Source organism: Carassius carassius, chromosome 33 (genome assembly GCF_963082965.1).
Source record: "Carassius carassius chromosome 33, fCarCar2.1, whole genome shotgun sequence".
Lineage (NCBI taxonomy): Eukaryota > Metazoa > Chordata > Actinopteri > Cypriniformes > Cyprinidae > Carassius > Carassius carassius.
Window position 1 is genome coordinate 19873090 of NC_081787.1, and position 14697 is coordinate 19887786.

Here is a 14697-nt window from a genome sequence, read left to right on the forward strand (position 1 = left end):
ATGACTTCAGATGTCGAAAAATCACTTTCAGTAAAATACGTCTGTTTATGTTCACCAACGCTGCATTCATGATTAAAAATACAGTAATAACTAATATTGTGAAATTGTGTTACAAACTATTTATCTATTCATTTTAAATAGATTTTAAAAGGGAATTTATGCCAGTGATCAAAGCTGTATTTTCAGCATCATTACTTCAGTCTTCAGAGTCACATGATCCTTCAGAAATCATTCTAATATGCTGATTTGCTGCTCAAGAAACATGTGCTGCTTAATATTTTTGTGAAAACTGATACTTTTTTTTCCGGATTCCCTAAAGAATATAAGCTTTATATAAATATAAATATCATTCTTTTGTAACATTATTATTAATGCCACATTACTGCATCCTTACTACATAAAAGCATTAATTTATAAAATTGTGTATATATATATATAACCTCAAACTTTTTAACAGTAGTGTACATACAAAAGTAAATTGTTGTTTAGCCAAGCATGTTCATAATTCTTTTTCCAAGAGATTAAGTACAATGTTCGTTAAGTATCTTCTAAAAGTGGCATTTAAATCTGAAACCAGCCGAAAAAAAAAATAAATAAAATCAAGCACTTAAGGCAACATTACTTTCAGATCTTATTTCAACTAGGAAATATAAGGCAAAGAAAATAAAAGTCAATCAGCTTTAGCATTAACCATTATTATTTCTGAACATACAAAAAGCATGAACAGTCAGTCTGAGCAGAGTTTGGCAATTCAGACCAGAAGATGCTTTGGCAAGAGAAGTTTCTGACAACACCTGAAGCATGTCGGTTATGTATTCGCTTTGATAAATGACACTTTTAACCTCTGAAAACTTAGATGGTAGTCTAAAACATAATAATGACTGGTAAGATTAACTGCCAAACTCCCACAGTCCATTTCATTCACTGTACAGTCTAATCTCAGCGTGTTTAAGCATATGGCTACTTGGACTTTTGAGCCGTTCTTTGACGTACAAGCACTGCTGTTAAAGCAGTCGTGAACAACCAAGCACTCATACAAAGATATAGTCTATCATGTCTCAGAATTTCTTCTTGCTCCAAGCATGTGTCCAGGTCTGCGCTTCTCCTCAGGGGTCACTGGGCTCCATGTCGGGCTGCTGGGATGAGGAAGGAGGTGGCGGGTCAGAGGTGGAGGAAACGGGCTCACCTGAGCCATACGTGTTCTGGAGAGAACGACACACGTAATTCCAGTATTCCTTTCTAATGGTGTCCTTCTCCTCAGCCAGGAATTTACAAAGCTAAAAAAACAAACAGGTGTGAAAGTGTGAGAACAACCAAGGCTCTTTTTCATCGATAAAGACAGCAGAGATGATTCGGGTGGAGGAATGGAAAGGTATCAGGACATTGTGATGAGAACCACGACTCTGAGTGAACAAAGTACATATTTCAGACGATGTAAAACAACAGGGGAGTGGAAGTCTAAATGCAGCTCTGACATTTTCCCATGTAAAGAGTGCCTGCGTACAAGCAGTGAGATGGCCGGCTCCCTCGAAGCAGCAGTAAAAGCCAGTTCAGACCTAATGAAAGGAAATCTGCTGCTTACGATCATCAGTATTCTGCACTTCACAGCCTTACTAAAAGGTCTCCAGCTCGACCTGCTGAGGAATTCTCTAGAAGCATGGGAGAAACTAGCAGAATCCTCTCTAGAGCCTTTCGAGAATTGTAAAGCTTCCACTGTAGAACCCATGAGAACCATTTTAGAACTGTTCTAAGTGTTCCACTGTAGAAACCATTCCAAATATTCTAGAACCGTGTGAAGTTGCACAGAAGAAGCTGGTAACCAGATAAACTTAAGACATTTTAAAGAACCTTTTAAGACCAAGAAAAGAAAATTTGAGGAATAAATAGAAGGGAACACAATAGCCAATATGGTCTCTTAATGTGAATGTCTAGGGAGCAGTCAATGAGTTACATTAGCAGCACTTCAGTTTGAAAATATAACTTCCAACCAATCCATTACTTTTTAATTAAAGTTACAAAAAGAAAAACAGCTCTGATCTCACGGCAAAAAAAAGTGATGTTCTCTTAAAAGGTACAATATGGACAAATTTTTTATCCCAAAAAATATATCCAAAAGCCACTAGAACAGTTTTATATATTTTGATGGCTTGGGTAGGAAGGAGCGGAAACGGTCGACTGTGGCATAATAAAAGCTCTGCTGCTTTGGAGTGGTACGTGTGTCATGCTCGTTCAGGGGCCTCGTTTTGTTTCGACGTTAATAAATCATTAGCTCATCATCCATGAACATGATTTCTGCCCGATTCACATTGGATTGAATCGGCTGTGGGGAGAAAGACGACTACTCCCATGATTCCACACTAGTCTGCGTCATCAAACTACGCCTTTGTTTCTGTTTGTTTTGAATACGCGCCCTCTAGTGGTGAAACATTACCTATTGTGGCTTTAAGGATGTTCAGATATTCGTATGGGAAAACATACTGAGGAAGGCCTTTTTATTTATTTATCATTTATTTGCATTTAATGCCAGGATTTTATGAATTTAAGACTGTTCTGATTAGATATTTTTTAAGGCCATAGTTTGTGGAAGGGGCGAATTAAGACCTTTTAAGACCCACAGAAAACCTGAATGTATTACTGTTGTGAGGGTTCCACTGCAGATAACCTCAGAAATATTCTAGAACTCTAAATGGGTTCCACATAAAAAAAAACAAAATAAAAAAAATAAACGAAGATTCATTTTGAACCATGTCATGTTACAAACACTCAGAAACATTCTAGAACCATCTGAGGTTTACATCAAATAATCATTTAGAATTATTCTAGAACTGATGTGAAAATTCAGCTGTAGAACACATCTGAACATTATTATTATATTATATTATATTATATTATATTATATTATAACATTATTATTTTGTTGGAGTCTCACTGTAGATGCCCTGAGAAACATTCAAGAACCATTTGAGGGTCACAATAAACAATCATTTTGAACCATTTTAGAACCATGTGAGGGCTACAATCCGATTCTACAGAACCACTCTAGAATTATGTAGAATCAAGCTGTGAGGACTCTATGATAGATTCTGTTCTGAAACTGAGGGTTATAACTTAGGGTTCAGAAATTAAATTGTTTCAAGAATCACACTTAGGGCATTTTCATTTGTAAATCATTTGCTTTGTTCTGAAACAGGGACTTAAACTGAATTTTCTTATATATCTTATACATACATATACATTTTAGGTATATTAGAGTGGGAAACCAATTATGTGTGCACGTACGTCTATATACGTACCTATAAATATATATTTATTAGAGTAGGAAGGCTTCACACTTGTTTTGAATTGCACAACATGATTTAAAAAAAAAAAAAGCTGTGATAACACAAAACTATTCATTTCATATCCATGGACACTTTTCCTCTGAAAGCTTTCATATTCCTCATCTCATATGCATGCGAGTCTGACTGCAGCTGAAAGGCTTAACGTACACATGCACGTGGCCTCAATTTCAAAACAGAATATCATTCTGAACTCCAACATCATCATCATCATCGCGGCACAGGATAAGAAACCCACAGCAAAGAAATCTTATTAACCTCAACACAGATACAACATCAGCACATCTGCAGAGAAAAACACAAGGCCTGTCACGGAGAAATACTCAAGAGACGAATAATACTTTCTCTGTCCTGATTTTCCTTCCTTTACAAGAGACAAGCTCTGTGATGTACAGAGGCAGCCATGTAATGTTTGATATTTATTTTGTTTATTGGTATGGAACAACAGATTAATTATTAATTAACATCTATTAAAGTTGTGTTGAGTTAATATTTAAAAGATAAGTGCTTTCAGCTAAAGACAGACTTCAAAAATCTCTAATTACCTTAATAGCTGGTTGTGAATGATGTCTATTTTTTTTTTTTTACAAACCACCAGACTGTGAAATATTAATCAGATTCTATGAAATATAGATATCTGTAAGTGAGCCTACATGCTAAAAGAGATGACACATAATCACTACACCAAAGGATTAAACCAAGTATTCTTTATGAGAACACTTTACATGTGATACGGGCTAATGAAAGATTTAGGATTAAAAAAAAATAACACTCTCAGCGTTTGAGTGTTATCTATTATTCAGTTCTTACAGTAATGTTGCACATGGGCACATAATGTAAGTTTTGGGAAGTTTTACAACATCAGTTCTGCTTCATTAATGCTTTGATGATTATTTAATGATATAAACCACAATAAATACTGTTATTTACCTTAAAGGCAGCTATTTATAGTGTTTATTCATACAAAACAAACTGTTTACATGCAAATCAATATCAGTATTTGGTCATACTCTGATGTATGCATGATGTAAATGCATTATTTAACACAAAACTGCCTTATGACTGTACCTGCGCATAGTTCATTTGGGAAATTTTGATTACTTGGTATATTCAAACCTTTGAAGACTTTTGTGTCTTTTTCAGAAAAAAAAAATACCTTACAGGAACAGTTCACCCAAAAATGAAGATGTACTCACCCTCAGGGAATCCAAGGCGGAGATGAGTTTGACTCCTCATTGGAACAGATTTGTGGAAATGTAGCATTACATCACTTGCTCACTAATGGATCCTCTACAGTGAATGGGTGCCGTCAGAAAGAGAGTCCAAACAGCTGATAAAAACATCACAATAATCCACACCACTCAAGTCTATCAATTAACCAACAATCTTGTGAAGTGAAAAGCTGCATGTTTGTAGGAAACAAATCCATCATTGAGATGTTTTAACTTTAAGCCATTGCTTCCAGTCATAAAAAATACAAGTCTATAATCCATAATAATGCATCCTGCCGTGAAAAAATCATCCCCTTTTGTCCTCTCACATCAAAATGCGTCCACATATTTCTTTATTACTACTGTATTATGGACATTTTTCACTAGTAAACTCATAAACTCTGCATATTTCTCTTTCCTATTTTCACTGGAGGAAGCAATTTCTTGGATAAAGGACTTACATTTTAGGCCAATGCAAAGGTGCAAGTTAAAAACGTCTTGATGGATTGGTTTCTTGAAAACAAGATTGCTTGTGGATTATTGTGATGTTTTTATCAGCTGTTTGGACTCTCATTCTGACGGCACCCATTCACTGCAGAGGATCCATTGGTGAGCAAGTGATGCAATTCTACATTTATTCAAATGTGTTCACATGAAGAAATAAACATCCTTTTTGGCTGAATTATTTCTTTAATATGTATCTTACTCTGAAAGCATGGCTACTGTTTTTTCTATGTGCAAACTCAGTCACAGCTCACCTCCAAAGCCTTGTTGAGGATCTCTTGCTGGTCGTAGCTGGAGCGGTTGGTCTCCAGAGCATCTTCATAGAGGTCGACCAGGAAGGCGGTGAGATAAGGAGAACTGCATGTGTCCTGAAGCTCTGTCACCTGTTCCAGGAGTCCAGGATACGAGGACAGCCCACCATCCTGCAGGATCCTGAGTCACAGAACAGATGCTTCGAGACAAATCACAACATACATGCAATGTTTAAATTAATGCAAATATTATACATATTTCCAATTATTAATTTTTTAAATATGCATTTATTTCCAAGCATAGGCAATAATAAAGGTGATGCTTGCCTTGGCAAACACTGGTAATGATCCATGTTTTTGTCAGTTTATAGTCATAAACATTCAGTCAGGCTCTTCATTGAAAACTGTGTTTGTGTGTTCTGTGGTGAGCATCTGCCATCTGCTGGTCATATGTTTAAAAGTACAATCCACAGAAAATTGGTTGACTTTACAGGATGTTTATATCTGTGTGCAACACCCACCCATTTAAATAGTTCCAAGCGCTCTCATTGTGAGGAGCTTTCTTTATTTGTTTCAGGGTGTACCTAAAGAGAGAAAGACAGAGAGAAAGGGAAAGAAAGGCACTAAATGATTTTACCGTAATTGGCCATATTTGCTTTTCAGTAACAAGTAATAATCTTAATATGTAAATTCTACAGAAACGGTTTCTTTAGAAGCAGGTGGAACGATTCTAGTAATATGTTAAGCATTTTATATTGTCAATTATTATTCATGTTAATAAAAGGCACTGTTATAGAACTAGGAACTATTATTAAAGCCTGCTTCCATAAATTAAAAAAAATAAAAGTAATTGCAATATTTATCTAAAAAATTTTTTTTATATCTCACAATTTAAACAATCTTTTTTACTCACAATTCTGAATCTTTTTCTTTAAATGAATCAATATAAATTCAGAATTGCACAACAAAAACTTCTGCAGTTCTGAGAAAAAAAAGTCTGAATTGTGAAATAGAAATATGCAACCGCAAGGGAAAAAAAAGTCTGAAAAGTTGCAATTGCCTTTATTTATTTTTTCCATGACAGAAAAAAATATATATAGAAATACGAGATGTAAAGTCAGAATTATGAGAAGTAAACTTAGAATTGTGAGGGAGAAAAAGTGACTCATTTTCTATCTTGCAATTAAGACTTTTTGTTCTCAGAATTTTGAGAGAAATCTGAACTGTGTGATAAAAAGTCTTAACAACTTTTTATTATTGTAAATCTTCAGATGCAGTTACTGAATAATCACTTAAATGCATGAACCAAAACTTTTTTAAAGCCTGAGAAATGTGATTAAAATAATTAAAAACAAAGAATAACCAAAAAAAAATTTATTCAAGGCCAATTTGTTTTATAACTTCATGTGATCATTTGTATATTTGCAAAGCTTTTTAGAGCAAAAAGGCTCTGATTTGGTAATGAATGAGACTCACTGCACTTCTCTTTCGAGGATGGCAGAGTCGGAGTATCCACTGGTGTGACTAATGACAAAGTGTCTCTGATTCCAAGCAGAGTTATTCCTCACGTCCTCCTCTAATAGTTCCTCTACATACTCCAGCTCTCCATCCCACAGTTTATACTCCTAGGGCACACAGAGACGGACCATGAACACGCATGCAGATCAGCAAACAGTTCCACACCACACTGGATCTGGATCTGTACCTGCATGACCCACTGTCTGTGCTGCCACGCATGGTAGTTCTTGGCATCCTGACTAAGAATTTCTGCCACAAACCGCAGCTCTTCAGACGGGTCCTTCAGCCACTCCACCACCATCCGCCTGTGATGCCTGCAGATTTGCACAAATTGCTTAATAAGCAGTAATAAATAACAGGGCTTGATTTGTATGTACTTAAAAAAGGGCTTTGTAGTTTTAGTATCACGGAGATACATTTATAGTTTTTTTTATTAATATTTTGAATTAGTTTTTATTCTTAAATTTTCATGTGTGTGTAGGGGGGTTGAGGTAGACTTACCAGACTTGGTAGTTCTTGGGCTGATCCTCAATGATGTCTGTGATGTACTTCATCTCTTCTCTCAGATTTTTATCTAGAGCCTGCAGTAAAACTCTCCTGTAGTGCCTACAGACATCAAACATCACGCTTTCATGGAGGATGCAAGGGACTTGCACTGAATTTGTAACTTTTTGCAAACCAAAGCAACCAGAAGACTTTGTGTCATGTACACTACCACTCACATGACTGTTCTGGAAAGAAATTAATAGGATGCATTAAAGCTGATCAAACGTGACAGTAAAGACATTTATAAGATTACAAAGTTTTCTACTTCAAAATAAATGCTGTTTTTTTAACTTTCTATTCACCAAAGAACTCTAAAAAATAATAAATAAGCAGCAAATCAGCATATTAGAATAATTTCTGAAGGACCGTGTGACATTAAAGACTGGAGTAATGATGCTGAAAAATCTGCTTTGCATCAGGAATAAATCACTTCTTAAAATGTATTAAAACAGAAAACTGTTATTTTGAATGGTAATAATTTTTTACTGTATTTTTGATCAAATAGATGCAGCCTTGTTTGCATCAAATATTTAAATAAGCTTACCAAACCCAAACTTTTGAATGGATGTGCCATTAAAAATGCATCAGGACCAAACATATTCACATTTATATGATAATTTAAATATCCGTTATCTCACCATACTGTGTAATTTGCAGCATTGAGTTCGATGGCTTCAGCGGTCAAAGCAAACGCTCGCTCACTCTTCTCATCGTTCTTCAGGAGCGCTCTGAACATGTCAAACACGTCTGTGACTGCAGATGAAAAGAGTTCAACATGTTTGTCTTAACAAATGAACAACTGATAACAAACCCTGACACCATGATTGGGTCTTGATTCGCACGGAGTTGGTTTATTTTGTGATCATGACTGCACATTATCCCGTTACCTGCATTATAACTTAAATAAATGAGCATTAAACAGGGCAAAGGATATACGAGTTGTGGAGGAGAAAAGAGTGTGGAGTGATACGAGAGACACGAAAGAACTGAGAAATCAATGGTCTGAGATGATGATAATGTGTGATACTAGAAAAGAACTGTTGTTGGTTCAAGCTTTATTGAATAAAAAAAGCCATACATTTCTCTGAATAAGCTATTTTGACGACAGGGTTTGGTCCATCATCTTGAGGAACGGGTTCTAGATCGGCCCACTCTTTTCTGTCCCTAAAATAGAAAAACAAGCACATTAAATGACAGAATTGCTAGTTAAATGGTCCAGGCATTTCACAAAGACTTCGTTAAATTAACCTCTTTTGAATTAATGAAGCCAAATTTCCAGTGTTCAAACAAGAGATTTATTTCATATGAAGAATCTAATCTAGTGTTAAACTGTGATGAAAAGACTAGTTTAGTACTGCTCTGGCTGGATTACACAGATTGTTTACATCGTGTTCAATTCTCCTGATTCAGTTCATATGAATCATTTTGACGAATTGATTCAACTCACGTGAATCACTCAGAGAGCTAACATCAAAACACATTTGTAGTGATTATAAAGTGTTAAACAAGGATTACCCAATTAACTTAAACTTACTTTTTAAGATATTCAGAATTCACATCTTGAATACGATCCTGATTCAGTTAATGTGAATCACTCATAAACAAGGCTTATACAGCTGCATGCACACGAAAGTGGATTACCTGTATGTACGAGCCATGTAATCTAAAACGTTATTAAGAGTTGATGTCCCACATAATAAGGAGGATAAAATAACCATCTCTTACTGAAGCGATTAGCCGCACACACACTCATTCAGTTATCATGCTAAGCTAGCTGCTAAACTCAACTCACCGGTAGAAGATATAACCTCCTTTAACAGGCTCCTCATTTTCCATCTCCGCCTCCTCTACTGTGTCCACCTCTTCTACTCCGTCTTCCTCCAAATACTCCGCCACGGAGTTGGACAGTTCTTCCACAGAAGACATTATAGAAACTGCACCTGGCTAACTGTGCAGATGGAGAACTGACTCTGGGCTGACAGACGCGTGAAGGCAGAGACACGTTTGATCCTGAACGCTTTCAAAATAAAAGCCTGTCAAAGTCGAGTTGAACAGAAACAGGACAGCACTAGGCAGAAAACATGGGTGAACTGCAAAAATGTAGGAAATAACAGTGAAAACTAAATTACAATATTATAAAACACTTTAACGCAAACACACATTTATAGTAATTATACTATATGTATGTTCATATTACTAGTTTCAATTATATTTAAATTAATTCCAGTTGGTTTTTTACTTTTCATTTATTTATTTTTATTTCATTATATTTATTTCCCCCATTATTTGTATTAAAACACACACAACATTATATTTGTAATATAATTTAGATTTTATATATTTTTACTTTATCTATTTTGTGTGAGTGCAAATAATTTTAAAATGTATTTATATTCAAATTCATTGCCATCATTTTTTCACACACACACACACACACACACACACACACACACACACACACACACACACACACACACCTGATTAAAAAAATGATAAATTTTAGCAAATATATTGTATTTTATCACCTATATGTTTTATTATATTCATTCATTCCTTTTATTTATAAAGCAACTGCAAATATAAATATATTTAATATAGTATATAAATCGCAATACAATTTAAGTTTTTTTTTTTATCAAATTACTAAAAATAATAGGAAAAATGAATAAATAAAAATAAAAGCCAAGGGGAATTAATTTATATATAAAATAATTTAAACTTAGTATTTAATTACTCAGACTCTGATTAACAAATGCTCATCACTTAATCTACAGCTTCTTTATATATTTTTTTATAAGGATAATATATTTGTTCACTAACCACTGGCTCTGCACCCATTTACCTAGATTCATTACTTCTGACCTATGTGCCCTCTAGAAGCTTGCATTCTGCAAGTGAACGTCGCTTGATTGTGGCATCCCAAAGAAGCACAAAGTCACTTTTACGGACTTTTAAATGAAATGTTCCCTCCTGGTGGAATGACCTCCCCAACTCAATCCGGACAGCTGAGTCCTTAGCCATCTTCAAGAATCGGCTTAAAACCCATCTCTTCCATCTTTATTTGACCCTCTAACTTTAGCACTCACTATTCTAATTCTAATCTTAAGAAAAGAAAAAAAAAAATCTAACTAGCTTTCTAAATCTTTTTGTATTCGGTTTTCTTTTATTATACAATTAACAAAAGCAGAAAAAAAACGACTTCTAACACTAGTTTATTCTATTCTATTATTATAAAAAAACGTTGCTATGTGTAATGCGTTAAGCTAACGGTGACTTTTTATAGCACTTACGGTATATATATCATTGATCTTTTGTTTTTGATTGCTTCCATTTGAAAGTTTCTTTGGATAAAAGTGTCTGTTAAATGACTGAATGTAAATTTAAATATACACAGCATAGATTCACAAGCCATTTTTGGAAAGTTTCTAAATTATTTAACTTTAAAATGATTAAAAACTAAATTTGTGCAATCTTAAACATGCTTCATATATAGGTATAGAGTAGTTCTTTAAAGCAGCACTGAAACAATCAAATTTACTTTTTTTGTTTTTTTATTCCTAATTATTGATACATGGATTTCAGTTAGTAAATACTATCAAAAAACAGTTACACAGAAAATAGAGATTCATACAAAGACATAAGATGTTTTGCTAATCACAGAGCACCAGTTAAGGCCTTTTAACAGGAAGTGCCATTGTTTGAGAATGTTCTATTGAATTACTGCTTGCCATTGCCATTAATGGGAAGCTTCTTGAAGTTTTCACACTCCAGGAGGGCTTTGATTTTGGGACGAGCAGCAATCTTATCCACATAGCTCTTGAGAGCTGGGAAGGAGTCCAGAGAGGCAGAGCAAAGGACTTTATGATTCAGCAGAAGGTCGAACAGGTTGTAGTCAGCAAATGAGATCTGTGAGGAGATTTGAAACATGGGTGGCAGTCAGAATTAAGCATGTACTAGATTACATCCATTGCTCTTCTGGTGTTTGTGCTGGATCTCTCACCTGATCACCAACTAGGAATCCAGATTTGTTTTTGGACAGAATAGATTCAAATGGTTTGAGGTGGTTGGGCAGATCTTTGCAGTATGCTTCCTTACCAGTGTCCTACAGATGGGGACACAAAAATAGAAAACAAGATCAATGTCTTGGGTAATACTCACAAAAAAAAAAAAAAAAAAAAAAAAAAAAAATTTACATATAGTAATCATTTAATTATCTGACTTGGAGCAGATTTACCGTCACATCAGTACTTACATATTCCTGGTAGATCAGCTTAATGTATTTTAGGCGAAGATCTTCAACAGAATCATTCATCATGTCAATAAGAGAAGCCTCACAGTCATTTTTTCCATATGCACCTGAATGTGTAAAAGAAGAGATTATGACACTTCAGTATTTACTGTAGATTGCTTATTTTAAAAAGCAAGCACGCATTAATATGCAACAAGGAAGATTTTAAACAATAGTATGCCAAACTGTTGCCACATGACATTGCATTTAATTAAGCAAGCGGCATCCAGTTATTATCTCCGAAAGAAATGTTTCAAATGTAAATGGCATACAGTTTTTTATTTTTTAATAAAAAATAATTTTAGTATACATTAACTTTAAAAAAAAAGGAGTTTAAAAATAAAATCTAATGTTAAAAATGAAGCTAAACATCTTTTCCAAAATGTTAGTGTTTTTCACAGGGTTAAACCAACACACAATGTAAAACAATGCGTTTCAGGGATAAATGGTCTATTTGGGAATGAACAATCTGGTCCCACGGACTTGATAAAATAAAAAAATCCACACACAATAAACTTCTCCCAACACTGGGACTGATTTCATGAAGCAGGCAGTCATTATAAAACAAACTTAAGTATGCTTGATTCTAATGCATTAAAACAGTGATTGTTACCATGCTTGCGACCCACATGCCTTAACATGGCATTGGACTGATACAGGACCAGGTCACCATCTTCAAATTTAGGCAACTGTCCAAAGAGCTAAAACAAATCAAGTAGTATGTTAAGGAATGAATATGATTTAAACTATATTAAACCATGCATAGATTTACATTTATTTAAAAATCAAGAAATTAGTTCTCAAACTTACACAGCTGCCCTTCATATCCCCCTTCATCCACTCCTCTATGGACACCACATTCTCCTTCACCTGCTGCCCATTGTCCGCCAGAATCATCTTCAAAGCACCACATCTGCCTGTGAGATGCACATGACACAGGGTTAACAGCGATCTACGGTCCTCTAATAATCCTCTAGTCTAGTGTGTGATGATCACATGCATCAAAGACATCGGACACAATGACACTCAAGTCTACATACACTCAAGTTACAGCCAAGAAAGTATTTTCTTTTTCCACACTGTGTGTGGGCTAAAGTTAACTGCCATTTCTCCCAATCTAGGGCAAATGCCTTCAGACAAATATCACAGTTTGATTGGACAGCCCAAAGCTGGCTGGCATGAGAGAACATGCAGGCTGCCAAAAATTAGCAGCGGAGCGAAGAATATTCAACTTTTTATTCTCCGAACAGAGAGGGTATTGTGCATCGCTTTACAAATATAACCGATGTTATGTACATATATTGTAAATACTATCCCAGCAAACAAGGAATGTTCTCAGAACATCCATTAACGCTCTGAAAACGTTCTTGAACAAGCATTCTTCCAGGAACATTACTAGAACATTTGTGCAAAGTTATCTGGTCTATAATAAAGTTCTCAAAACAATAATACGTTGCTCATGGAACATTTTTATATTTTAAACATTTTAGTCTGACACTCATCTAAGGTCTTTTATTTTAATATTAGTTTTTTTTTTTAAATGTCAATTGTTGTTTTGGAATGCCCAAATAACATTCAAATGTAGTGTTCCCAAGACATTTGGTAAATTATAAAATGGGAACTTTTCAAAAAGAAAAAAAAAAAAAAACACTGGAGATTTTGAGATACTCCATGCATTTTAAAATAATTCTGAAATAACAATCAATTACTTAAATATAAGCCTTTTTTAATCAATTGTTATGGCTTATATTGCATGCAACTTGCACTTCTTTTGTTTGCAGACCTATTACATAATACTGCTTGAACTGAACCACTTCACGAAAACGTTCCAGACTTTTCTGAGGAGTTACACACATCATGTGACAAGATTACAGAGTCAGCCTTTCATACCAACCTTTGACTGGAAAGTACGTGAGTGTGTAGGGAGCCACTGCAAAAAAGAAAATAAATACATAAACGGAGTAAAACAGGAAACCAGTTAAGACAGGAACTGCAGAACACATGAACATGAAACTGCCTAAAAGGAAGTAATCGGGGAATGCATTGCAGATTTGCACGCTAGTTACATGGACCTACTTTGTTTACCAGATTGCTCCGTCTTTATCTAAATGCGACAGCAATTAAGCATTACATAACGTTTTCATTCATGCACAGACAATAATGTAGCTTACTTCAATAAGGTCATGCAAAACCGTTGAGATATGTACACATTGCAGTTTTAAACCCAATCATCCAGTTTGGCTATGCATGCGTTGAGTGGATTCGAGCAGATCGGGTTAAACAGATGCACATTATGTAATGCAGGATTAAGCTCTAAGAATATCTTCTTCAGACACATTGTTGAGGGCAGCGACGCCGTCAACCATTTGTTATACAGCAGCGCAATATTTGCAACATATCCGACATAATGCACGATCATACGTACTTAAAAGTGCATAAAGTTACTTACTCGTGTAGAATAAAGTGGGTAGTGAAGGCTGTTTGTTTCAGACAGTAAGATAGCTGCTCGTGAAGTCCTGAAGCGAAGTGGACAGAAGTTCGCGCGACGTTCCTTTTATAAGCCTTTAAGTTTTTTTGATGAGTCATGCACGCGCCCTCTTTGCACGCAAAGCGCGTAGCTGCAACTACAGCTATAATCATGATGAAAAAACAATAAAAAAAACGCATGACTGATTGCGAGTGGGTCATTTGTGATTTTGTAGTACATGCAACTTTAAAAATAATTTTGCTGCTGTTTAAGGAATAACAGATATTTAGAAATGTTTTGGTTAACAAAGCTGAACTTTAATTTGATATTTTATCATCTTATCAATTTTGTGATTTTTATCAAAAAATCACGGAATGTTTGAGACGGACAAATCAACAAATACCTCAAAACATTACATTACCTTGGTTTAGAAATAAAAAATAGTTCAACATTATGTCACAATAAATGTCAGTTTGACCCAGTCTGCAACGAATCCTTTGGCAACCTCTTGGCAACCAGCAACCACATACAACACATTTTCTTGTTGAATCTGGCTTATGTGTTTTGCATGTCT

General features: G+C 35.0%; 2 protein-coding genes across 2 annotated transcripts; both read right to left on the bottom strand.

The window, feature by feature from the left end:
* Positions 1-618: 618 nt before the first annotated feature.
* On the bottom strand, positions 619-9394 carry LOC132113938 (protein farnesyltransferase/geranylgeranyltransferase type-1 subunit alpha-like). The gene is made up of 9 exons (XM_059521997.1): positions 9161-9394; positions 8447-8532; positions 8007-8121; positions 7324-7428; positions 7010-7136; positions 6781-6929; positions 5826-5888; positions 5308-5485; positions 619-1277 (listed from the first exon to the last, which is right to left on the bottom strand). The coding sequence occupies exons 1-9, from the start codon at positions 9292-9294 to the stop codon at positions 1107-1109; spliced, it is 1128 nt and encodes a 375-aa protein (XP_059377980.1). The 5' UTR covers positions 9295-9394; the 3' UTR covers positions 619-1106.
* A 1594-nt stretch (positions 9395-10988) lies between these two features.
* LOC132113931 (glutathione S-transferase P-like) lies at positions 10989-14230 on the bottom strand. Its single transcript, XM_059521990.1, has 7 exons — positions 14106-14230; positions 13551-13586; positions 12467-12573; positions 12270-12357; positions 11621-11724; positions 11369-11470; positions 10989-11274 (listed from the first exon to the last, which is right to left on the bottom strand). Coding segments are annotated over exons 1-7 (627 nt in total). The 5' UTR covers positions 14107-14230; the 3' UTR covers positions 10989-11085.
* Positions 14231-14697: the final 467 nt, after the last annotated feature.